The 26,051-nt window shown below is 42.3% G+C and overlaps 1 protein-coding gene across 1 annotated transcript; it reads right to left on the bottom strand.

Annotated features, from left to right (window-relative positions):
* Positions 1-2,265: 2,265 nt before the first annotated feature.
* On the bottom strand, positions 2,266-25,848 carry Cmtm6 (CKLF like MARVEL transmembrane domain containing 6). The gene is made up of 4 exons (XM_090351803.1): positions 25,661-25,848; positions 12,046-12,222; positions 8,620-8,718; positions 2,266-5,123 (listed from the first exon to the last, which is right to left on the bottom strand). The coding sequence occupies exons 1-4, from the start codon at positions 25,793-25,795 to the stop codon at positions 4,992-4,994; spliced, it is 543 nt and encodes a 180-aa protein (XP_090207929.1). The 5' UTR covers positions 25,796-25,848; the 3' UTR covers positions 2,266-4,991.
* Positions 25,849-26,051: the final 203 nt, after the last annotated feature.

Raw genomic sequence — 26,051 nt, forward strand, 5'->3', positions numbered from 1 at the left:
TACATAGAAAAAGCTGGAAGTGGTGCTGTGGTTCAAGCAGTAGAGCTCTAATCTTGAGAAAGCCCCGAGTTCAAACCCCAGGACTGGCAAAAAAAAAAATAAAAAAAACTGAAGTTGAGAAACAAATCATTCCAGGAAATATACAAGATGAGGGCAACTTTTGTTTGACAAAAAAAGATTGCTCTTTCCCAAGTGTGGAAAGACACTATCAACCTCAAATTCTTTTTTTTTATTGTAATTAGTAAAAGGGTTACATGATATTTGCCAGGTAGAAGGTGCATTAATTCACATACATTGATATCCTTTCACATGTCTTGGTACCCATTACCCTCCCCCTCAAATTCTTTTTTTTTTTATTGTTGTTTTTCAACCTCATTCTATACGTGGCTACTTCTAAGAATCAGGCAATAAGCTGGTGGTGGTAGCTCACACTTGCAAGGTTAGCTACTTTGGAGGCTGAGATTGGAGGATTGTGGTATGAAACCAAATCCATGAGACACACCAACAAAGAACTGCAAGTGGAGATGTGGTTCAAGTAGTAGAGTGCCAGCCTTGAATAAATGAGGCAAGTGAGAGCATGAGATCCTGAATTCAAGACCTAGTGCTGACAGTCAGTCAGACAGATGGACACAATTTTAAGGAGATTCAGTGAAAAGGAACGTCTTAAGGAAAACAGGAAAGTAAACAATTCTTTTTCTCCTTTTGGACCCTGGGCCAGCCAATGAAATCTGGACATAGTTTCACCATTGCACAATACTAAAAAGAAGGAAGAAGCAGCTAAGAGCAGAAGATGGGCGGGCAGAAAATCATAGTAACTCCAGGCACTGGTGGCTCGTGCACGTAATCCTCACTACTCAGGAGGCTAAGATCTGAGGATTATAGTTTGAAGCCAGACCAGGCAGGAAAGTCTGTGAGACTCTCCAATTCACCACCGAAAAGGAAGAAAGGAAAGAGGGAGGAGGAAGAAGGGGAGGGGAGAAAAAGAAGGGAGGGATGGGGGAGAGAGGGAGGGAGGAAATGGAGCTGTGGCTTAAAGTGGTAGAGCTAGCCTTGAGCACAAAATCTCAGGGTCAGCACCCAAGGCTCTTAATTCAAGTCCCACAACCACAAAACAAAACAAAAGCCACCACCTGAATTAACCTTTGTTGAGCCACTGAATTCCGGAGGTTAGTCTTGAACTGATGGGCTCAAGTGATACTCTTGCCTCACTCAGCCTTGTAAACAGCTACTGGGTCAGATGCCCGACTGGATGCCTTATGAAAGAACTTTTCCTTCCTGCTTGACACGTTGACTTAGGTTTTCTGTTTCTTGCAGTACACTGTACGTTGACACAATGCTCGCTCTCTCTCAACACCAAATAGCAAACTCAGAAGAATGTACCAAAGTCAGTGTGCTTCTGCTGACTATAAAGACCTTGCTATTCTCAAACTCACTGTAGGCAGGAATTCTGCAGGCTGTACAAATAGTCCCAGCCTCAGCAGAGACTCCCTGGCTTTGCTTCACACTTATGCAATCACTGAATGTGCTTGTTTTGTTGGTTACATTGTTTAGCCAAGTCTGGAAGTGTGATCAAGTCCAAATTTATGCCTCTGGAATTTAAAGGCACTGATACTGCAATTTTTTTTATTATTATTTTTGTTTTTTGCCAGTCCTGGGTTTAAGCTCAGAAAATTGAGATCTAAGAATCACAGTTTGAAGCCAGCCCAGGTAGAAAAATCCATGAGAATTTTTTTTTTGTCTGTGGTGGGCCTAGGTGCTGTCCTTGAGCTCTTCAGCTCAAGGCTAGCACTCTACCACGTTGAGCCATAGTGCCACTTCCAGTTTTCTGGTAATTAATTGGAGGTAAGAATCATATGGATATCAGATATCATTCTGAGTAGCTAGGATTACAGTCCCGGGGCTTGAACTCAGGGCCTGAGTGCTGTCCTTGTGTTTTCTCAAGGCTAACACTACTACGTGAGCCACAGCACCATTTCAGGCTTTTTTAAATGTATATGGTACTGAGGAATTGAACCCAGGTCTTCATGCATGATAGGCAAGCACTCTACCACTACACCAAACTCCCGGTCCCTCCACAAGATTATCTCTAGCTGACCACCAAAAAGACAGAAGTGACGTGACTCAGCTAAGGGAGACCTCCCAAACACTGAGTTCAAGCCCCAGTACCAGCACCAAGAAAAAAAAAAAAAAAAAAAAAGGCTACTCAGCCAGCTCCTACAAATGTCATGATTTTAATGACTAATAGATGACCACAGAAAGAAAATATTTTAATTAAATGGATTTATTTAAAAAGTAGACTTCAAAATTTGACATTGAGATAAAAAAAGACCCAAAGGATTTAAATCAACAAATACAAAAATGATTGGCTATAAATAATGTAAAGATATATTTCCCAGTTTCCAAATAAAGCATAATTTAAGTATAGCAATTATAAAATTTCATACTGTAAGTATATTCCCCTAAAATTCTTAAGACACATTCTAAACAATTATTTGTATAAAATGTAACACATTTACCACAGCTGTTAATAAAAAAAAATTACTTGATACCGACTATACTAAGGCTTGCCTGCTTCTGGTCCCACCTTCCTGGAGAGTTTGTTCACTACAGTAGGCCCTGCAATCCATCTCCTTCCACAACAGAATTAAAAAAAAACAAACAAGGAAATAAAGTAGTTTTCTAGAAGGAAAAGACTGAGTGTGTGCCCAGGAGGACACAAAGGGAGTGACCTCAGAGAGCAGCTGCTGCAGTGATGCCAGCTTGGAATGCCTGCCAAGCCTGACCAGGCCTGGTGCACAGGTGCTGCCAGTTTACATCTGGAATGGCTCCCAGAGGCTTAGGTAACTGAGGCTCCTTCCCCAGAATGACAGTTGCAGGTGATGAAGATTTTCTCAGTGGGGTCTAGTGGGAGGTGTTAGGCCACTGAGAGCACGCCCCTGAAGGTGGCTGTAGGGCCTTAATCTCTTTGACTTCTTCTCTTTTTGCTTTTGGATGTCACGGGGTGAGCAACTTGCTTTATCACACAGACCCTACCCTGAGGTACTATCTCACCACAAGACCAAATGGAACAGGGGCAAGTGACCATGCACTGAAATCCCCAAAACTCTTCCTAGGTTTGCTGTTTCAGTGTACTGTCGTGGCAATAGGAAACTGACACAGTGGTGACAGTGAGATAGCCCAGGTAAGTTGCAGTGAGATCTAGATAGCTGCAGGTAACGTTTAAAATGACCAACAGTAGAGTTTGATGTGAAATTCTCCAGGTGCCTACACAAACGGGTTACCTTTGAATGAGTCTGTGCTCTGGTCCTGCGGCCCAGCTCTTCCTCCTCTCTCAGATGACAAGCCCAGTAAAAACATCAGTTTCATTATCTCCCAAGCAGGCAGTGGTGATGCCAACACTAACACCAGCACCTACACTCTGACCAAGTTGTTAAATATAGAACCAGTAACATAGAGCAGAGCCATGTCTGACCCATTTCTGAGCCAACCATTTAACTGAAATTCATCTAATACGTGCTGAAAAACTGAAAAGGATGACATTAAAGGGGACATTAAAATGTACTGTATCCCTGGAAACCTGATTTCAAAGAAAACCTAGCCTAGAAAACCTCCACCAAAGTACAGGGAGATGGAACATATGGGTGCATAGCTCCAGTCTCAGGCAAGACCCTAGGAGGAAAATAAAGAAGTGCAAGCCTATACACAGTTTGGGCAAAAAGGGCACATATCCCAAGTCCTGCAACAGAGAAGTCGGCCAGCTATAGTCTTGTGAATGGTGTGCGTACTCCTTTCTACTTACTATCAGTAGTCTTACTGTGGGCAAGGTCCGGAGAATCACTGCCAAGAGAAACTCCAGCAGCGCCCATGTGGGAAGAAGGACCCACAAGTGACAGCTACACACTGCTCCAAGTACAAGGGCCCAAGATTCTGGAGCCTAATGCATCCTGCAGCATGTAAGAATCAGAGGCTCACCTCTGTCCCATGGGGAAGCGGAACATGGACCATCCTGACCAAAAGTCAGAAAAAGAAGCACCTGCAGAGAAATCAAGGGCTGTGGTTTTTAAAAGAAGACTAGCTCAAAGAAAACCCCAAGAGCCTGTGGAGCCACATTATTTAAGTAGAAACAACCACATGCCAACAAGGTGACTGACTGGTTTGTACCTTAACATGAACTCACCTCTTCACACACACACCAAGTGTCTGAAGTCTGTTTTTATGATTATTTCCACTGTAGTGGGCAAAACTCTAGCCTTATCTTTGGTCTTTAGATGTAGTATCAATTTTTTCCCATTTTTCTATGTGTTACATACCTCCAACCAAAGTGCAGTATGAGGTTGTTGATGATGCTTTATCCATATAATATACCAACATCTTCCATATATTTCATAGTAAACTCTACAAAGTCTCAGAAAAAGTTAATGATCATTCTAAAATGTTATCATAAGTTTAAAGCTGAGTGAGATATAGTAAGGCCAAGTATTATTTTTAAGGAAGAACCCAGACATCAATATCTTAAATATGGGTCACTTAAATAAACATTACATGTCTAATAACTGAACGTAATCTAATCTTCAACAGTAATCATTAACAGCTAAGCAAGTTAATTTTAAAATGAAACAATTTTTAAGAGGCTAAACACAACCATGCTGTTTACACAGCACTACAGTACAATTTAGAAGCTAAGTCATGTAACAGAATGCCCTGTAGCAGAGCAACATAATCATTTATCACCAGTGGAACTATGTGATTTAAACAAGTAATTCTTCCTCTCCTCCTAAAAAAAAACCTGCATTTGAGACAAATTTTAGTAACAAAATTTAAAAGCAATAATAAAAATCCCCCTGACCTAATAATTTGCAGTGACAGCACACAGTCCAATATTGACAGCACTGCCTTCTTGCCGCTGCCCAGGCTTGAACACTGAAACACATGAAGGCTGTCTGCCAGAGGGCATGTGTGCGTGAAGAGCCGCTCTCTTCAGGTCCTTAGCTTTAAGCATTCAGTGGTTCTGTGAGGGCTTCTGCTTTAGTAGTCTCCGGTTTTCTCAGCTGAGCCTCCTGTCGTTTTTCATACAACATAGCAACAAAATCAAACAGGAACATAAAACTTGCTATGAATCCAAACTTGAGGAGCAAAAGAAGAAAAAAAAATTGTATGAGAAAGAATAGAATATAATCTCACATTTCCTACAGAACTCTGCGAGTTCATCGTGCAAACAAGACTACTGATCAATTTTATCCAATACCTACTACTTTGCAATGGTGAAGAAGAAGAAAAAAAAAATAGGCCGCTGGGTGCCAGTGGCTCATACCTGTAATCATAGCTACTCAGGAGACTGAGATCTGAGGATCAAGCCTTGAGCTGAAAAGCTCAGGGACAGTGCCCAGGCCCAGAGTTCAAGCCCCATGACCACCCCAAATGAAAAACAAAGTAGGGGGCCAGGAGTTTGGTCTAGTGGTAAGAGTGCTTGCCTAGATTCCTTGGTACCACATACACAGAAAAAACTGGAAGTGGTGCTGTGGTTTAAGTGGTAGAGCTCTAGCCTTGAGAAAGCCCAAAGACAGTGTTCAGGCCCAGAGTTCAAGCTCCATGACTGACAAAAACAAACAAAAAAGTGCCAGCCACCAAGGTTCAACTCTATAATCCTGGATGCATAGAAGGCAGAAATCAGGGGACTGTACGTTTGAGGCCAGACAAAAACAGTTCATTAGACTGGGCTCAGTGATGTACACCTGTCATCCCAACTATAGAGCAGCACAATGGCTAGGTACAGTGGCACAGGCCTGTCATCCCAGAGACTCATCAAGGCATAGGAGGAATGTAGTTCAGGCTACCTTGGGCATAAAGAAAGACATAGCTCAAAAAATAACCAACACGGGAGTTTGGCCTAGTGGTAGAGCTTGCATAGTTGCATGAAGACCAGGGTTCCATTCCTTGGTATCATATACACAGAAAAAGCCAGAATTGGTAATGTGTGGCTCAAGTGGTAGGATTCTAATCTTGAGAAAACCCAAGGACAATACTCAGGCCCTAAGCCCAAGCCCAGGACTAGCCAAAAATAATTAAATAAAAATAAAAATAAATAACCAACACAAAAAGAAATGGTGAGTGGTTCAAGTGGTAGAGAACCTATTATACAAGTATGAGACCCCCAAGTTCAAATCTCCAGTAATGCCTCTTCTCCCTACCAAAAAATGGAAAGAAGTCATAAAAAAAAATTTCCAAAATAACAGCTGGTAGTCAAAGTTGTACAAGTTATAAATGTCCTGTTCTGTTTTTTGGGTTGTTTTTGTTTTTTTGGTTTGTTTGGTGATACAGGTGATCAGACCCAGGGCCTAATGTATGCTAGGCAAGTATCCCACCAAGCTCAAATATCCTAGCCTAGATGTTAATCTATAAAACTTAATGATCAGTAGAGGAGAAATAAGGTCCTTAAATAATGACATGACACAGGACATTTTAGCGATAGACTAACCATACATGTTTTTAGGTGAAAATGAAGTTACTGATGTCAAACGAAACTCCATTTTGAAAACAAAATGAGGTTAAAGTAAAATTTTCTAGGTAATTATCATACTGTAACGACACAGCGACATGACGCCACTACCTACTTCCTCTTCCTTAAATCACTTCCTCATTGTATTCTAACATATGACTAAACATTCTGAGAATTCTGTGGACAGAGAGAACACCAAGCTTCAAATTTAGCTTTAGCAAAACCTTTAAAGAAAATGGAGGCTAAGAGTGTCAGAAAAGGGAAATTACAGGAGTAATTTCCCACAACTGTATGTAGGGGAACCATTTTTGGCCCACGTGGCCTTGAGCTCATCATCTTCCAGCTTCAGACTCCTCTGAGTGCTGGCACTGAAGATATGTGCCATCATGCATGCCCAGTTTATACCTCTCTGACCATTAACACTCTATGGCAATCCGCTGACGTCTCCTGACCCTTACCTTCCCAAACTCTGACAAAACCACATTCTGTCATTCTGTCTCATAGCATCATAGAACTCGGCTTATTTGGTCCCTCAGTTTTTCCTACTCAAGGTTAGTACTCTACCATTTGAGCCACAGTGACACGTGCTGTTTTTGGTGGTTAACTGGAGACAAGAGTCTCACAGTCTTTCCTGCCCAATCTCAGCCAGGATTATAGGTATGCCACGGGTGCCCAACTAACAAACTGCACTCTTGAATCCATTAACCAGGGGTCTCCAGCAAACTTAACTTTATCACCCACTCCCACCAGATCTTTCTCTAGTCTGGAGTGTGTTTTGTCTTGATGGCATGTATGCATTCCTTCACTTTCCTTGTACGCTTCCTAAATGTTTCAAATACAGACCACATGTCATCTCTACGATGATGTCTGACCACTAGAGATCCAGTCCACACTGGACCTTCTATGTTACACAATCCTGACAAGTGATCTTCTGGTCTTTTGCTCACATACTTCTCAGTTTTATTTGCTTGCTTTTTAAGTTGATTCATTTAAGTCATTTTTCATAATTTAAATATTTACAAAAGGCAATCTCCAGACTATGACTGTCGCTATATTAAATACGTCCAAAGAAAACTGAATACTGAAACAATCTAAGACTTCATCTAAATAAATATATACTTTAAAAAAGGCATTGCTGCCTAGCACAGTGGTTCACACCTGTAATCATAGCTATTCAAGAGGCTGAGATCTGAGGGTAGTGGTTCAAAGCCAGCCCAGGCACTGAAGTCCGTGAAACTGTTATCTTCAATTAACCAACAGAAAACTGGAAGTGGTGCTGTGGCTCAAGGGGTAGGGTGGTAGCCTTGAGCTGAAGAGCTCAGGGACAGTGCCCAGGCCTAGAGTTCAAGCCCCATGACCGACGACAAAAAAAAAAAAAAAAAATTATGAAACTGGGCACCAGTGGCTTATACCTGTAATCCTAACTACTCAGGAGGTTGAGATCTGAGGATCAAGGTTCAAAGCCAGCACAGGCAGAAAAGTCCCCATGAGACTCATTTCCAATTAACTACTCAAAAACCAGAAGTAGGGCTGTGGCTTGAGTGGTAGAGCGCTAGCCTTGAGTACAAAGAGGCGTGGGACAGTGCCTAGGCCTTGACTACAAAAAGCTGGAAGTGGTGATATAGTTCAAGCGGTAGAACACTAACCTTTAGAAAGCCCAAGGACAGGGGATAGGAGTTTGACCTAGTGGTAGAGTGCTTGTCTAGCATGCACTCTGGGCATGCACGAAGACCCAGGTTCAATCGCTTAGTACCACACACATAGAAAAAGCCAGAAGTGGTACTGTGGCTCTTCAGCTCAAGGCTCCTGCTCTACCACTTGAGTCACAGCACCACTTCTGGTTTTCTGGTGGTTAATTGGAGATAAGAGTCTCATGGAAGTTCTTTTGTGCAGGGGCTGGCCTTGAACCGCAATCCTCAGATCTCAACCTCCTGAGTAGGTAGGATTAAAGGCATGAGCCACTGGTGCCTGGCTTATTTTAAGGTTTTCTATTGAAACTTACATTAAAAAAAAAAAGTAAACTACCTTCACATATTTCACATATTGTAAAACTTGCCAACTACTTCCCAAATTCTCTATCTCTAAGGACATGAAAATAAGCAAAAACAATACAAAATACATACACTTGAAGCAACGTTAGCTTCGGTTTGGACATCAGTGGAAACAAATATGATAGACGCCAACAAAAATATGCATCCTATTCCCAGCGTGATGTAAAAATCCTATGCACACAGAAGGAAAACAATGTAGTTAGACTTATGGAAATGTATTTTTAAATTTTAATTTCAAAAGCTTCAGCGACTCACTTTTATACCCAACTTGTAATTTTTCAACAAATTTGGCATTCAAATTCTATCCATGCTCTGGGCTGGACATATTCAGAAAGTACAGTAAGAGATAATCTTTTACTAAGGAAGCTCTAAGGCCATATATGTAATCTTCTTCCTAGGGCATATTCAAATGACTTCTTGATAAGAAAGTATTTAGGACTTGCAAGCACCAGGCCTTGAGTTCAATCCCCAGAACTGAGGTTTAAAACAAAACAAACCATTTTTTTCTCCGTTTCAAAGTATTTATGCTAGGAGAGCTTTTCAAAGAAGACATCAGTACTTTCAAACACCACGGAAAAAAAAGAATGAAAAAAAACTACCTATTAGTATGCAAATCAAAGTATGCGGCAGTGTGCTTCCCAGACATCTGAGCTATTCCCTGTTCCAAGTGGATAATCCAAAGCAAGCTTAGGTGATGAAGTTCTCTACTACAAAGATTCTGTGTCTCTCCCGAAGCAGCTCAGGACCTTGAGGTCCCTCACTGGTTTCAAAGTACTTGCTCTGTACGGCTCACATGCCAACGGAAAACACACTAAACATGTATTCAGAGAGGAAAATTGATAATCACTTCAAAGAAGCTTTACCTGACATTTGAGTTTTCTCCACTACAACTTCCACTCAACCTAATATCTATAAAACTACCCAAACAGAATTCATTTAACATTATACAGAACTTAAGTTTTTCTCTTTGCTTCTGAGAGATATTTCAAATCTACTACACAAACATTCCTATTTATCTGACGTGCATCCAAGACAATTATTTTGGGGATAATATAGTTCTCAATAAATATAACACACAAAATTCATGGGACACAGTACACACCAAAAACAGTTATTAGCAATGTCCACATATTGGCCATGCCAAAAGCTACCAAGCATATTAAATGTTCGATATTGCTTTTAATTTGTTACTCCTTTTCTAGAAGCTGAAATTTTTTTCTTGCTGGGTGCTAGCAACTCACGCCTGTAATCCTAGCTATTCAAGAAGCTGAGATGTAAGGATCACAGTTCAAAGCCAGGCCAAGCAGAAAAGTCCCTATAAGGATCCTTCTCTTCAGTTAACCACTCAAAATAAAAACTGGAAGTGGTACTGTGGCTCAAGTGGTAGAGTGCTGGCCTTGAGCACAAAAAGGCTCAGGGACAGTGTCTAGGCCTGAAGGACAATGCTCAGACCCTAGTTCAAGCCCCAGGACTGGCAAAAAAAAAAAATTTTCAAGAGATATGGGGCTGAGAATGTGGCTTAGTGGCAGGGTGCTTGTGCATGCACAAAGCTCTGGATTCAATTCCTCAGTACCACATAAACAGAAAAAGCTGGAAGTGGCACTGTGGCTCAAGTGGTAAAGTGCTAGCCTTGAGCAAAAGAAGCCCTGAGTTCAAGACCCAAGAGTGGCAAAAAAAAAAAAATTCCAATGTACTATGTTATCTCTCATCTCTTTTACTGTCCCTAGGTTATCTCATATTGTTACAGTATCTCACTTTGTTATCTGATATATTGGATATATTTGTATTTGGTTATTTGAAATTGGATAGGAAAGGGGGAAAATGGGGACCAAGACATGAGAAAGGGTATCAATGTATGTGAAGAATTGCACCTTCTATCTGGCGAATATAATATAACCCTCTATTAATTACAATAAAAAATATATGAAAAAAATAATTCCAAGAGATACGAAAAGGTATATAGATTAAAGTGCTTCAGCACACACACACACATTAAGTATTAACCCAAGCTACTTCTCAATTTAAAATCAAATAATTCTATTTTCTTTTTGTATGGTCATCTCATCAGTAGCTAAAAATCTATGTGGTCATTTTTTTTCTTTCTTTTTTTCTTTCTTTTTTTTGCGGGGAAGCTGGTCCTGGGGCTTGAACTTGGGGTCTGGGAGCTGTATCTGAATCTCTTCATACTCAAGGCTAAAGCTCTACCACTTGAGCCACAGCACCAATTCTAGTATTCTGATGGCTAATTGGAGCTAAGAGTCTCACAGACTTTCTTGTCCAGGCTGGCTCTGAACTGCAGTCCTCAGCTCTCAGCCTTCTGAGTGGCTAGGATTACAGGTTTTTTCCACCTGTGTCTAGCAGTAATTTTTGTTATTGTTTTGTGCCAGTAATGGCTCTTGAACCCTAGGGCCTGAGCACTGTCCCATAGCTTTTTCACTCAAGGGCCAGTGTGCTCTACCACTTTAGCCACAGATCCACTTCCGGCTTTTTACCAAAAGGTAAGTCTCATGAGCTTTTCTGCCTAGGCTGATTTTGAATTGTGATTCTCTGAGTATACAGGTGGCAATTGACTTCTATGGCAATTTCTATGCTTTCCCTCAGAGATGTATGTTCTTTTATATCAACATTGGCATGCGTACAGACCACTACTGACAATTTCAAATACTACTTAAGAAGTAAATTGCTTAGCTGGGCAGGGTGGCTTATGCCTGTAATCCTAAATACTCAGGAGGCTTAGATCTGAGGATCGAGGTTCAAAACCAGCCCAGGCACTAAAGAACTAAACAACGTGAGACTCTTATCTCCAATTAATCACTAGAAAATGGGAAGTGGGGCTGTTGCTCCAGGGGTGGGACAGTAGCCTAGAGCTGAAGAGCTCAGGGACAACACCCAGGCCCAGAGGTAGGGTGGTTGTCTTGAGCTGAAGAGTTCAAGGACAGTGCCCAGGCCCAGAATTCAAGCCCCATGATCCACAAAAAAAAAAAAAATCCAAACCTTACAAATAATAATATAGGGTTAGTAGACTGTCTTATTGAGGCCTGAGTTTATATTCCCACTACTGTCCCCACCCCCTGAAAAAAGAGGTATCTCTAATTTTGTGAAAATAATGCTTCCCTAAGAGACAGTAATTATAAGGGAAATTTCTGAATAAGCAATCAACAAATACATTCTGTATGCACTATTGGCAATGTTTTTCGGACAACTCATAATCAATGAGCAACACTGAAATATGAGAAATAAGTTTAAGCTTTAAAAAAGTGGACTCATTTCAAATCAATAAGTAAACTCTGGGCAGTCTTGCCACGCTTATTACCACCTTACTTTCACTCTCCATCACAACAAAGTCTGAGTTGATTACAAGCAGGGAGTTAGAAAAATGGGTAGTGTCTCATAATAGTGTTCAGTTTTGAAGGCATGTATTATACACAATAAAAGCTCACAAGACTTTTAGATAGTGTTTTATGCCCTTCATACAAAGACTGGACCTTCCCCACTTACCGATGACTTGACCTTTCCTGCATCAACCCGGTCATACAGTGGAGTGCAGTACACAATCAGCAGGAGAAGGCTCAGGAGAAAGGCGCTACAGCTTACAAATTCAAAAAAGTATAGTCCTCCGCACAAAGTACATACTGATATAACCTCTTCACAGATGAAGGCCAGCAGAGACAGCAGCTACAAAAGAAGTGAAACATTTTACATGTTTTTCAGACAACCCATGGTATTCAGTATGTACTTGTAGCCCAAGCTACTGAGGGAACTGAGATAGGAAGATCGAGAGTTTAAGGACAGTCTTGCCAATATACACCAAGACTCTCTTTCCAAAGCCAGCCTACCATCTCTTTACTCAATTTATAAAGACTGTAGCAAACAAAAGCAGTGACTGAACTCCACCTACACATAACTTAAAAGTGCTTTTAGGGAAATACAAGTAGCATTTAGATAACACTGTGCTTACATGTATGTTAGAAAAGTGTACCAACTGGGCAGTGGTAGTTCACACTTGTAATCCTGGCTACCCAGGAGGCTGAGACTTGAAGATCATGATTCAGTAAAGTTTGTGAAACTTAGCTCCTATTCACCAGAAAACCAGAAGTGGTACTGTGACCCAAAGTTGTGGAGCACTAGCACTAGACTTGAGCAGTTTTAGATTTGACAAGATTTCTTTTGCCAGTTCTGGGGCTTAAACTCTGGGCCTGGGATTGTCCCTGAGCTTTTGTGCTTAAGGCTAGCACTCTTATCACTTGAGCCACAGCTCCATTTCAGCTTTTTGTGGTTAATTGAAGATAAGAGTCTCATGGACTTTTCTGCCACAGCTGGCTTGGACAGTGATCCTCAGTTCTCAGTTCTCCAGAGTAGTTACAAGCGTGAGTCACTGATGCCTAGATAGATTTGATATATTTTAAAGTAAAGGGGTGACATAGTCAGATTTATGCTTTTATACATCTTACTAGCCCCAAAATTGAGAGGAAACTGGAGCTAATGAAAATTTGGGGCACAAACTAGCTAGCTGAGAAGCTAAAGTAGGAAATCAGGGAAGATAATGACTAGGGATCATAATAAGAAGAAGAGGGGTTAATCACTAAGAGATGCAGACAAGAGGACATAGGATAATGTACATGTACCTTAAGTTGGTTATTTTGTTTTCTGTGTGTGTGTGTGTGTGTGTGTGTGTGTGTGTGTGTGTGTGTGTGTGTGTGGTTGTCCATTGTGGGGTCCCTAAGCTCTTCTAGTCATGGCTAGTGCTCTACCACTTGGAGTCACAGCTCCACTTCCAGGTTTTATGTGGTTAATTGGAGATAAGACTCTCTGGGGACTTTTCTGCCTGGACTAGCTTTGAACCGTGATCGTCAGATCTCAGCCTGCTGAGTAGCTAGGATTGCAGGTATGAGCCACCAGCCCCTAACTATATCCTAAGTCTTGTTTTGTTTTGTTAGTCCTGGTCTAGGGGCTTGAACTCAGGGCCTAGGTTCTGTCCTTGAGTTATTTTACTCAAGGCTAGTACTCTACCACTTGAGCCACAGCTCCACTTTGGGTTTTTGGTGGCTAATTGGGGATAACAGTCTCATGAAACTTTCCTGCGCTGGCCGGATTCAAACTACAATCCTCAGATTTTAGCCTCCTAAGTAGGATTACAGGTGTGAGCCACGGATACCCAGCTTAAGTACTAAGTACTTTATTTTTGCTTAAAACAAAAAGGCACATTCATTCACGTTTTTTTTTTGCCAGTCTTGGGCTTGAACTCAAGGCCTAGGCACTGTCCTTGGGTTTTTCTCAAGGCTAGAACTCTACCACTTGAGCCACAGCACCACTTACAGCTTTTTTTCTGTGTATGTGGTACTGAGGAATTGAACCTGATGCTTGCATGCTAGGCAATCACTGTACCACTAGGGCATACTCTCAGCCCCACATTCACTATTTTTTTAGGTATATCTTCAAACTGTACATCATGGTTATGAATATCTTTTCATCATTTATGCACTAGCACTTCTAGATTGCTTTTACTTTCAATGAAAGTGAAGCAAGGTCTTGGGCACTTGTGAAACAGTATAGAACCTTTCCAGAGTCAGACTAGTTTTGTTGCCTTAAGAAATTCCTCAACTGATGAATACTTAATTAACTTACCTTTCAGTCCTCCCAAAGCATTCAATATAGTTTTCACAGAAACAATTACTTTCTGCAGCCAATTTTAATCTGCATGATGTTTGATTCTTTATTGTATTAATAGTATTAATAGAACAACCTGGCATGGGAACAGCACACTTCAACTGAGAACAAAAGAATGCAGAAGGCTCAACGGGCTCCTTACTGTCCATGACAGGCTGTGGTGACAAGTGTGGGGTCTGATGCTTGGCACAGTGACCAGAAAATGGTTAGCTGATTGACCTGGAAATTCCTTTCAATGCATGTGCATTTTAACAGTACATAGGCCATTTGTGGTATTGACACTGATATCTCACTGTAGAAATACTCAGGGTTTTTGTTGCTGTTGTTTAAAAGAGGCAAATGCTAGGGAGAGAATCCCATTTTAATGTTCTATGGTTGGGGGAGTATACATAAAGTTAGGTGTCAAGGCAGTTAGCAAATTTATGAGACATGAGTCTCAGAGGAAAGGTATGAGATGCAGAGGATGATAAGGGAGGCAGTGAAGAGGATGAGATCATTCAGAATGAGGAAAGCTCACCTTATACAGCTGGACTAAGGGGTCCCAATTTCTTTTCCTTTCTTCTTTCTTTCTTTCATTTTTTTTCTTTTCTGATGCTGGTCCTGGGGCTTAAACTCAGAGCTTAGACACTGTCACTAAGGGTTTTCCTATTCAAGGCTAGAGTACTAGCAACTTGGGCCACAGCTCCACTTCCAGCTTTTTTTTTTTTTAAAGTAGTTTAATAGAGATAAGAGTCTCATGACTGACCTCAAACAGTGATCCTCTGATCTCAGCTTCCAGAGTATCTAGGATTATTGGCATGAACCACCAAGGCCTGGCAGAACTGCTACTTTTAAGGGATTTGCAAAAGGAGTAACATTAGCAAGAACAATCAGAAACAGCAGTCCAAGTAGGGCAGACAAAGGTGTTTCCATAAGAGTAGTCATAAATGCTAAACAGTATTTAGAGGTCAAGGGTGAGCAACATAGAAACATCAGCATTTAACTGAGCTACAAGGTTGCTAGCTAGTGACATCAGCAAGAAACTCCAGGCAGGGAGAGAAGCTAGGTTACAGAACAGTGTGCCAGCAAGTAAGTGAAACCTAGACAGTGGACTAGATAGAACAGTGGCTTGAAGTATGTCTAGGAATGAACAGCCAGACAGGCCTGGGATGGTGAAGCCAACAGGACAGGAATTTCAAGATAGGGTGTACCAAGCACACATGTTCATGCTTAGACAAAACCAACAAGATAGACAGGTCTGAAGACAGGTAGTGAAGATGCTCCGTGAAGGTAGGCTTCAGTTTGGGACTGGGGCTAGCTAACATTTCTTCGGAATGTAGGAGAAAGGGACCTGGGAATGTGGCTTAGTGGCAGAGTGCTTGCTTCACATGCATGAAACCCTGGGTTTAATTCCTCAGTACCACATACACAGAAAAGGCTGAAGCGGCACTGCAGCTCAAGTGGTAGAGTGCTAGTCTGGAGCAAGAAGCTCAGTTCAAGCTCCAGGTCTGGCAAAAAGAAGCTTCAGGAAAAAAAGGCAGAATGTTCATTTGTTAGTTGGTGTAGTTTTGTGGAGGCTGAGGGAGTTTCCTTCCGGGTGCCCAAACTATGAAAATAACTGATGGATTAGTCATTGTGGCTGAAAAGAATGCTATCTCACTCCTACAGGGCCAATGCAGCAAGGTTGGAACTAAAAGCGAACCAATATATTTCATGGTATTTTCACTAAAAACTCAACGTGGACAGTCACTTAAAAAAAATGTATGAATGCCCTGTGGCCCTGCAATTGTATTCTTGAGCATTTATTACAAAGAAATGAAAATATGTTAATGAAAAACAAAAAAAAAATATGTGCTAGTCAGCTCAAGCCTGCAATCCTAGATACTCAGAAGGCTGAGATGTGAAGATTTCAGTTCAAAGCCAGCCCAGGCAGAAAAGTCCACAAGATTCTTATCTCCAATTAACCACCAAAAATCCACAAGTGAAGCTGTGAGGTTCAAATGATAGAGCAGCAACTCCGAGTGAAAAGGCTCAGGGGCAGCACCCAGGCCCTGAGTTTAAAATCCTGGTATCAGGAGCCTGGTGTGGTGGCTCATGCCTGTAATCCTAGCTACTTGGGAGGCTGAGATCTGAGGATTGAGGTTCAAAGTCAGCCTAGGCACAAAAGGACCTGAGACTTTTATCTCCAATTAATCACTAGAAAATGGGAAGTGGGGCTGTGGCTCAAGGGAAGAGTGATACCCTTGAGCTAAAGTGCTCAGGGACAATGCCCAGGACCAGGGGTAGGGCGGTAGCCTCAAGCTGAAAAGCTCAGGGACAATGCCCAGGCCCAGAGTTCAAGTCCCATGATTCCACACACACACACACACACACACACACACACACAAACCCTTGGCATCAGCATATGTGCACACGCGTGTGCACGCGCATGTGCACACGCACACACACACACACACACACACACAAATCATACTGTATGATTTCATTTTTTAGTGTATATGTGCCAGTCCTGGGGCTTGAATTCAAGAGTCTTGAGTGCTTCCCTTTGGCTTTTTTTCTTCCTTTCAAGCTAGTACTCTACTATTTAAAACATAGCTCCACTTCTGGCTCTTTAGCAGTTAATAGGAGATTAACTTTCGTGCTTGGGCTGCAATCTTCAGATTTCAGCCTTCTGAGAAGCTAGGGTTACAGATGTGAGTCACTGGTACCCAGATTACTTTCATTTTTACAGTATACTTTGAACTAAAAAAAATTACATAGGCAGAACAAGTCCATGTGGCCATAAATAAGTAGTGGCCAAGAGCAAAGGGGGAGGTGCAGCTCTAAAGAGGCAGCACTAGAAGAGGATATTACAGTAGAACAGTTCAGTGTCTTCATTATGATGTTGACTACAGGAATATACATGTGGTAGAACTGCACAGAATTACAACACACACAAATAAGTATACAAGACCTCTGTTCAAAAAAAAAAAAACAAAACTTCTCGTAAATCTAGAATTACATGAAAATAAAAATAAAGGGAAAAGAAAAAGTCATTATATACTCCCAGAACGGTAAAGAATTTATATATAAGGACAAAAACACATAACACTGCTCTGATTTCCTGCAAGTTATCAGTGAAGGGTAAGATAATCCCTCACCCCAAGAACTTCTCTAGGAAAGATGTTAGAAGTATTACAAATCACTACACTGTGGGATAGAAAGCTACACAATGAGACAAATCACAGAAGGCCACCAGGCAAAGGTATTTCCTCAATCTCCTACAATTATAACTATAAAATTCTTATTACTGTAACAGAATACAAACCAAATGTCTAATATTCCATTTGGTTGGTTGGACGAATAGTATTGGTTTTAGTACTAGAGCTTGAACTCAGGGTATACACAATATCCCTTAGCTTTTTCATTGAAGGCTAACACTCTACTACCTCAGCCTCAATGCTACTTTTGGCTTTTTGCTCAGTAATAGGAGATAAGAGACTCATAGACATTTTCCCCCCCCCGCCCCCCCTAGGCTGGCTTTGAACTGGGATCTTCAGCTATTAAGTCTCCTGTGTAGCCAGGCATAAGCCACTGGTAACCGGCTCAGTGCAAGTTGTAATAAGAAAATCTGCAAATGAGGGCCAGGAGCATGGCCTAGTGGTAGAGTGGTTAATATGCACAAAGACCTGGGTTCCATATCCTCGGAACCACATACACAGGAAAAAGCCAGAAGTGATGCTGTGGTACAAGTGGCAGAGTGCTAACTTTGAGCAAAAAGTGTCCAAGGACAATGCCCAGGCCCTGAGTTCAAGGCCCAGGACCGGCAAAATAAATAAATAAATAAATAAATAAATCTGCAAATGAAACTTCAGGAGTATAAACGTTGATTAACTATGAATAGATACCAAACTCTAAGGTTGGAATTAATGCTCTAAAAATTAAGATTATTGGGCTGGGAGTTTGGCCTAGTGGTAGAGTGCTTGCCTAGCATGCATAAAAACACAGGTTCGATTCCTCGGTACCACATACATAGAAAAAGCCAAAAATGGTGCTGTGGCTCAAGTGGTAGAGCTCTAGCTTTGAGATAGCCCAAGGACACCACTCAGGCCCTGAGTTCAAGCCCCAGGACTGGCAAAAAAAATTATTTTAAGATTATTATTACTCCCTGGGGCTGGGAGTTTGGCCTACTGGTAGAGTAGCCTAGCATGCACTGCTTGCCTAGCATGCACAAAGACCTGGGTTCGATTCTTTGGTACCACATACTTAGAAAAAGCCAGAAGTGGTGCTGAGGCTCAAGTGGTAGAGCTCTAGCCTTGAGAAAAATCCAAGGGCAGTGCTCAGGCCCTGAGCTTCAGCCCAGGACTGGCAAAAAAAAAAAAAAAGATTATTATTACTTCTTATGCAGGACTAATCTCTGAAGACTCTCTGACAATAATGTCTTATCTATATCACAAGACATTAACTGCTTGTCTGGTTTAGAAAAGTGCAGGATGCAGCCATTCAGAGGCAGTGAGTCTCAAGTCACCAACCAGTTTTGCACTGTATTCTATTGGCTGAAGTCATCTTACAAATCTTCAACTTCACAACATTCTTTTATTTTGGTTTGGTTTTTTTTTTTTTTTGCCAGTCCTAGGCTTGAGCTCAGGGACTGAGCTCTGTCCTTGGGATTTCTCAAGGCTAGAGCTCTATCACTTGAGCCTCAGCACCACTTCTGGCTTTTTCCTGTGTATGTGATACCGAGAAATCGAACCCGGGTCTTCATGCATGCTAGGCAGGAACTCTACCACTAGGCCAAACTCCCAGCCCCGATTTTGGGTGTTTTTTTTTGCCAGTCCTGGGCTTGAGCTCAGGGCCTGAGCCCTGTCCTTGGACTTTCTCAAGGCTAGCACTCTACCACTTGAGCCTCAGCACCATTTCTGGCTTTTGTCTATGTATGTGGTACCAAGGAATCAAACCCGGGTCTTTGTGCATGCTAGGCAAGCACTTTAACCACTAGGCCAAACTCCCGGCCCCCACAACATTTTTTTTTTTTTTGCCAGTCCTGGGCTTGAGCTCAGGGCCTGAGCACTGTCCTTGGACTTTCTCAAGGCTAGAGCTCTACCACTTGAGCCTCAGCACCACTTCCGGCTTTTTTCTATGTATGTGGTACCAAGGAATCGAACCCGGGTCTTCCCGCATGCTAGGCAAGCACTTTGACCACTAGGCCAAACTCCTGGCCCCACAACATTCTTTTAATAAGGCAGGTTCTACCTGGCCATCCTAAGGGAATCAGAGTGCAAAGTTAAATCTGAATGTTTACTAGTTTTCATTGCCAGTGAGTGTCCCCCACCCATCTCTCTTTTCTTTTGGGGGCTTGAACTTAGCACCAAGATATTGTCCCTGAGCTTCTTTTACTCAAAGCTAGTATTCTACCACTTGAGCCACTTCCGGCCTTTTCTGTTTATGAGGTACTGAGGAATGGAACCCAGGACTTCATGAATGCTAAGCAAGCACTCTACCACTAAGGCACATTCTCAACCCCATTATCCCATTTTAAAAGCCTAGAAATTAGCACAAACTATCATTTGTATGAAATTCTCTGCTGCTTTCCTCAGAGGTCACTAGCCTTCCTTTATAATCATAGCACTATTTAATTTACAGTACACTTTGTTTTGTAGCTAACAGATAATATGTGTAGAATACAAATTCAGTGTCCAAGAAACAATAAGAAAAAAAATTTTATACCATATAACTGAGCATTCACCAAATGTTAACAAAAATCTCAGGAAAATACTCAGAAAGCTGGCCATGGTGGCTCATGCCTGTAATCCGAGCTACTCAGGAGGCTGAGATCTGAGGTTCAAGGTTCAAAGCCAGACCGGAGGCAAAAGAACCTGAGACTTTTATCTCCAATTAACCTCTAGAAGTGGAGCTTGGCTCAAGGGTAGGGCAGTAGCCTAGAGCTAAAGAGCTCAGGGACAACACCCAGGCTGAGTTCAAGCCCCATGACCCACCAAAAAAAAAAAAAAAGAGTATCTGAACCATGGCATAATGGCAAAGTAGGACTCAAGCAAAAATGTGAGACACACAAAATCTGCACAGGAAGGGACATCTTTGTAGGACAAATCTAAAAAAATAAAGCAGCTAACCTAACCAGATTGGAATAATGGTTACATGAAAATTAGTAAGAGAATATGAACTTTAGATGGAGGAACAGAGAATGCTGACTGATTTTAGTAGGTTAGAAGACAAGTGCAGAAAACAAAACAGTGATTGAAGGAATTTCACAATTTCAGAGCAGGAGGAAAGGAGCAACTAACTCTGTATCAGCAAGTCCAAAAGAATGTTATTTGAAAAAGAAACAAATGAACACCAACAACAACAACAAAAAAACAACACTCTCAGAACAACTTACAAAGCAAGTACAGCAGATCCTTGGGTGAGTCTATGGTTCTAAGAGAACACCACTAAGGAAAAACTACATGTCTGGGATGTGTTGTTTTGGTCTGTACCTCACATACTTGATACATTTTTTTACCCTATTAACACTGCCCTACTTCCACCACCTTTCAACAAATCTCTTCTTTTTACCTAATCTCTTAAATTAAGGGCATTCTTTTTTTTTTTTTAACTAGGGTACCATTTGCATTCAGGAAAGCAGATTTTCATACAATTAAGGGCAGGAAAACAAAAGAATCACACAATGATTTAAACAAAACTGACAATAACTCAGGATTGACTGAACACTGCTTCAACTAAACCACACATTGTGCACTTAGAAATTTAAAATTTTTGATTTTGAAATTTCTTATACATTATTTTATCATGCTTAGTCAAAACTGTATATAATAACTGCCAATAAAGTAGGCTTACTATAAACTGTTAATCAAACCATGATCCTAGTAGTGAGTGTAAGGTAGAACGTAACTTAATGATATATTTAATTTTTGTGTATGTGCTGGCCCTTGGACTTGAGCTTGGGGCCTGGACACTATCACTGAGTATTTCTTTTTTTTTTTCTATTTTTTTTATTGTAAATAGTAAAAGGGTTACATGATATTTGCCAGATAGAAGGTGCATTAATTCACATACATTGATACCCTTTCACATGTCTTGGTACCCATTTCCCTCCCCCCCCCACACACCCCCCACCCATCTTGGTTTTCCCCTCTTCCCTATCAAATTTCAAATATCCAAATACAAATAAATTCAATATATCAGATAACAAAGTGAGATACTATACCAATATGAGATAACCAAGGGACAGCAAAGGAGATGAGAGACAACATAGTACATTAAGGACAACAATCATTCATTATATGGCTTTTGTTTCAATATCCTGGAGGTCCTTTCAATTAGCTTCACATTATATGGCCTTATGTATCCAGATTTTGCTCTATTGCAGATCTCTGCTAGTAGAGCCCAAGGTTTCTACTGATTATGACAAATGAGGGAAACCATTGAGCCTAGGTTCCTTTGAGTCTGGCTTACTTCACTTAATATGATTTTTTCTAAGTCTTTCCATTTCCTAACAAATGGGGCGATGTCATTCTTTCTGACAGCAGCATAGAATTCCATTGTGTACAAACACCACAACTTGTTGATCCACTCATCAACTCAGGGACATCTAGGTTGGTTCCATATCTTTGCTATGGTGATCACTGAGTATTTCTGCTCAAGGTTAGCACTCTACCACTTGAGCACAGCTCCACTGCTGGCTTTTTGGTAACTGGAGATAAGGAGTCTCATGATCTTTCCCTGGCCCACTGGTTTCAAACTGAAAGCCTCAGTCTCAGCTTCCTGAGTAGCTAGGATTACAGATGTAAGCTACTGACACTCAGCTTAATGGTTCTTAAGTTTTTGTTTGTTTGTTTGTTTTTTGTCAGTCCTGGGCTTGAGCTCAGGGCCTGAGCACTGTCTTTGGATTTTTCTCAAGGCTAGAACTCTACCACTTGAGCCTCAGCAACACTTCTGGCTTTTTCTAAGTATGTGGTACCAAGGAATCGAACCCGGGTCTTTGTGCATGCTAGGCAAGCACTCTACCACTAGGCCAAACTCCCGGCCCTCTTTTTAAAATTTTTACAAGCAGATTTTATGTGTGCTTAAAAAATGAAAAAAGGAAAATTTTCAAGAAGAGAGTTAAGGGGCTAGGAATATGGCCTAGTGGTAAGAGCGTTTTGTCTAGCGTGCACAAAGCCCTGGGTTCGATTCCACCATACCACCCACATACACAGAAAAAGCCAGAAGTAGTGATGTGACTCAAGTGGTAGTGCACTAGCCTTGAGAAAGCTCAAGGACAGTGCCCAGGCCCTGAATTTAAGCCAAAGAAAGAAGGGAGGGAGGGAGGGAGGGAGGGAGGGAGGGAGGGAGGGAGGGGAGGGGAGGGGAGGGGAGGGGGAAGGGGAAGGGGAAGGGGAAGGAAAGGAATTAAATACTAAAATGGTCAAGGATAGGAAGAAAATGTCACTGATATAAGAAGTTAGGAGCAAATATAACCCATGTGTAAAAAGGATAGTTTGCTCTCAATACCAGGAAGTCATCATACTCAATATTGCTTATGGAATGTTAAGTACCTCTAATGACAAAAATTTACCCAAATATAATTAAGCAAATTATCAAGCTTCCAGAGTTGGTGGGGTATACAGGGAGAGGAGGAACCTTTTCAGTTTCCCATCCTCAAGTCAACACATGTAATTAGGATTTATGGCTCAAGTAGTAGAGCACTCACTAGCTGTGAGCCAAAAAAAAGAAGAAAAAAAAAAGCCGGAAGACAGCACTTAGCCTCTGAGTTCAAGCCCTAAGAGAGGCACCAAATAAAAGGCATAAGGATAAAGCTATGTACAGAATAAACTGAAAAAATGCATATAATTTAGGGATCCAGTAACTCCCTACATTGTTTTATCAACTGTAAGTCTTCTTCTACTGTAGAAGGATATGCTGCATGTTAGAGATGCTTATATTTTGGATAAGTCTGACAAATTTCAAGTCATTATCTGAATGAGTAATACAACTACACAACTAACAGCTAGAAAAAGGTTGCTCTTATCTGTAATCTCCTGTGTATACAAGTTCCACACTATACCCCTCAAGTGTTGAGTTTATCTGTAAACCCCACTAGGCCTCAGAGATTTGGAAAAATAAATCTTTGAGGAGTGGTATGAGAAACCTGGGTGCCAGTGGCTCATGCCTATAATCCTAGCTGTACAAGAAACAGATCTAAGGATCTCAGTCCAATGCTATCCTGAGCAAGAAAATCTGTGATTCTTATTTCCAAATAATCACCAAAAGCCAAGAGTTGAGTATTAGCCTTAAGCAAAAAGGCTCAGATTGGGGTTGGGAATGTGACTTAGTGGTAGAGTACTTGCCTAGCATGCATGAAGTTCTGGGTTCAAGTCCTCAGTACATCATAAACAGAAAAGGCTGGAAGTGATGCTGTGGCTCAAGTGGTAGACTGCAACCCTTGAGTAAAAGCAGCTCAGGGACAATGCCCATATCCTGAGTTCAAGCCCCAGGACTGGCAAAGAAAAGGAAAAAAGAAGAAAAAGAAAAAGATAAAAGTATGACTGTGTGTGTGTGTGTGTGTGTGTGTGTGTGTGTGTGTGTGTACACGTGTGCATGCACGTGCTGGTCCTTAGCTTTTTTGCTCAAGTTTAGCACCCTACACTTGAGCAACAGCTCCACTTCTGGCTCCATTGGTAGTTAATTGGAGATAAAAGTTTCACAAACTTTCCTGCCCAGGCTGGCTTTGAACCATGATCTTCAGATCTCAGCTCCTGAGTAGCTAGGGTTACAGCCACCAGTGTCTATCAAAGTAGGACATTTTGAACCCAATTTCACAGAGTTTGCAGGTCCCTTGCTAAAATACTGTTCCCTTACTGGATCTCTATTGTTCTTTTTTATCTTAACAATAAGTCATCTAAAGTACGACAATCTAAATACAGAGTTTGAGTGAGAGTAAAGAAGATCTTTCCTACTGTGCTAGGCAGGATGGCAGTTTTGAACAATTTCATCTATCACTTCCTTGGACTTTCTGGGTAACTTTAATATACTGTTATTATGAAGCTATAACATTTTGAAAGCAAATGAAGCAGGAACAAAAAGATAACCATCAAAATGAAAAGGCAAATTGAAAAAAATCATTTTAAAACTCCACAATAAAGATGGTGTCCTTTTACATTGCAAGTTACTACTCTGGAATTTACTAAACCACATTGAGTAACAAGAAAATGTAATTTAGACTTTCCACTTCTGACTGAAGAAATAAAAAAGCAATCTAAAAATATACTTATGATCAGACCAACACAGATCTCTTTTGAGCAGCAAGAACGCTTCAGACCCACAGTACTTGTTTTCTAAAGAGTTCTCTACTCATAGACAAACATTTAACCTTCACTGCAGAGACACAAATGATATGGAAAGATCATGTGAGAACTGACAAGGGGAAAAACGAAGAAAGCTCTTTTAGTCTACGTACAGGCTGTGCAAAGGGACAGTGGAAGGACAGAGTCTGATGGCCGTGAAGCCCGCCTAAAGAAGGCCAAAGTGGACCCACCTAGAGGGAGGCTGGAGAGGCACAGGGCAAAACCCTCTTGGGTTCCACAGGGCACTTTATCCCTTGTCTCCAAATGATTTCCCAAACATCCCTAGATACAGGCATTCTGGCTGCTAAAAGCAATGCCAACTTTCTGACTGCCGTCTTTCTTAGGCAATAAAAAATTAGGTCATCTGAAGTCTAAGAATTTAAAGCTCTAGTTATCTGAGCTGTGAGAATTCTAAGTTCTCCCTAAGGTAACCCAGTGAGCTGTTTTCAACCGGGATGGTTTATTAAAAGAGAGAAAGGACGGAAAAGAAAGAAAGAGGAAGGAAACATAGAGGAGGACAGGATAGAAGGAAGGGAATCAAACTCATAAACATCCTAAGCATTCTGATTTTGTTCCTCTTGCAGAAAATGATATCCATCAGTGTCTGACACGGTCCCACGGGGGCTCAATTCTAAATCCAGGCTCCCAGATACTCTACTATCTAGTCTGGAGTCCATACCCTGGGTCTGGGGACCGGGACTGTCCGGTGCCGTCGCACCTCGACTATCCAGCAAGGAGAAGCCGCGGCGTCCCCGGGGCCAGGCAGAGCCAGGAGGCCCGCAAACGCCGGGAAGGATCAACAGGAAGCACTGGACGGCCCGCAGGCCGGCGCTGGGGTGACGGAGGGAGGAAGGAAGCCACGGCGCGCGAGGGGCCGCCAGGGTCGCCCCGACTCATTTCCTGCGCCCTCCTAGCGCGCTGGGTCGTCCTGGGTAACCCTCGGGGACGCGAGGGACGAACCCCCGAGGTGCGGCGGCCAGGCGAACACCGGTAGCAGGAGGAGGGCAACGCCCCTCTCCCCAGGTGGAGAGGGAAGGAACTGGGGTGTGGAAACGGCGACTTCCCGAGCAACCGCACTGAGGGGCCGCGCGCGCGCGGAGCAGCTTCCCCAGCCCGCGGGGCCCCGGCCCCCGGAACCCACTCACCAGCTGCAACCCCTTGAAAAGGCGTCGATACCACGGGAGCCGGGTCAGCGAGCAGTAGGCAGCGAGGCCGCGGGCGCCCCTGGCGGGGCCCGGGTCCTCCTCGGTGGTAGGGCTGTACACCGCTCCGTTCTCCATCCTGCCGTCGCCGGCGTCGGAACCGCGCGGCAGCCTCGACGCGCTCTCCACAGAAGTCCCCACCCCGGAGCGCGGGGGAGGGGGTGGGGGCGTCACTTCCTGAGCCTCCGCCCCCGCTTCCGACTGTCTCCGCCCCGGCCACGCCCCGGCCACGCCCCTCTCGTAGCCACGCCCCCCGTCCCCGGCCTGACCACTGTGAAAACAGGTCTAGGTGTTTCCGAGTCGGGGAATTGGTACTTTTGGGGCATTGATTCCT

Source organism: Megascapheus bottae, chromosome 18 (assembly GCF_031878675.1).
Source record: "Megascapheus bottae isolate mThoBot1 chromosome 18, mThoBot2.hap1, whole genome shotgun sequence".
NCBI classification, from domain to species: Eukaryota; Metazoa; Chordata; class Mammalia; order Rodentia; family Geomyidae; genus Megascapheus; species Megascapheus bottae.

Excerpts from the sequence above, each read along its gene's own strand:
- Cmtm6 (XM_090351803.1), bottom strand. The coding sequence starts at position 25,795 with ATGGAGAACGGAGCGGTGTACAGCCCTACCACCGAGGAGGACCCGGGC. Across the intron at positions 8,719-12,045 it reads CAGGAAAGGTCAAGTCATCG|GATTTTTACATCACGCTGGG; the intron begins GTAAGTGGGGAA and ends CTGTGTGCATAG. Across the intron at positions 5,124-8,619 it reads AAGCTAACGTTGCTTCAAGT|TTTGGATTCATAGCAAGTTT; the intron begins GTATGTATTTTG and ends TTGCTCCTCAAG.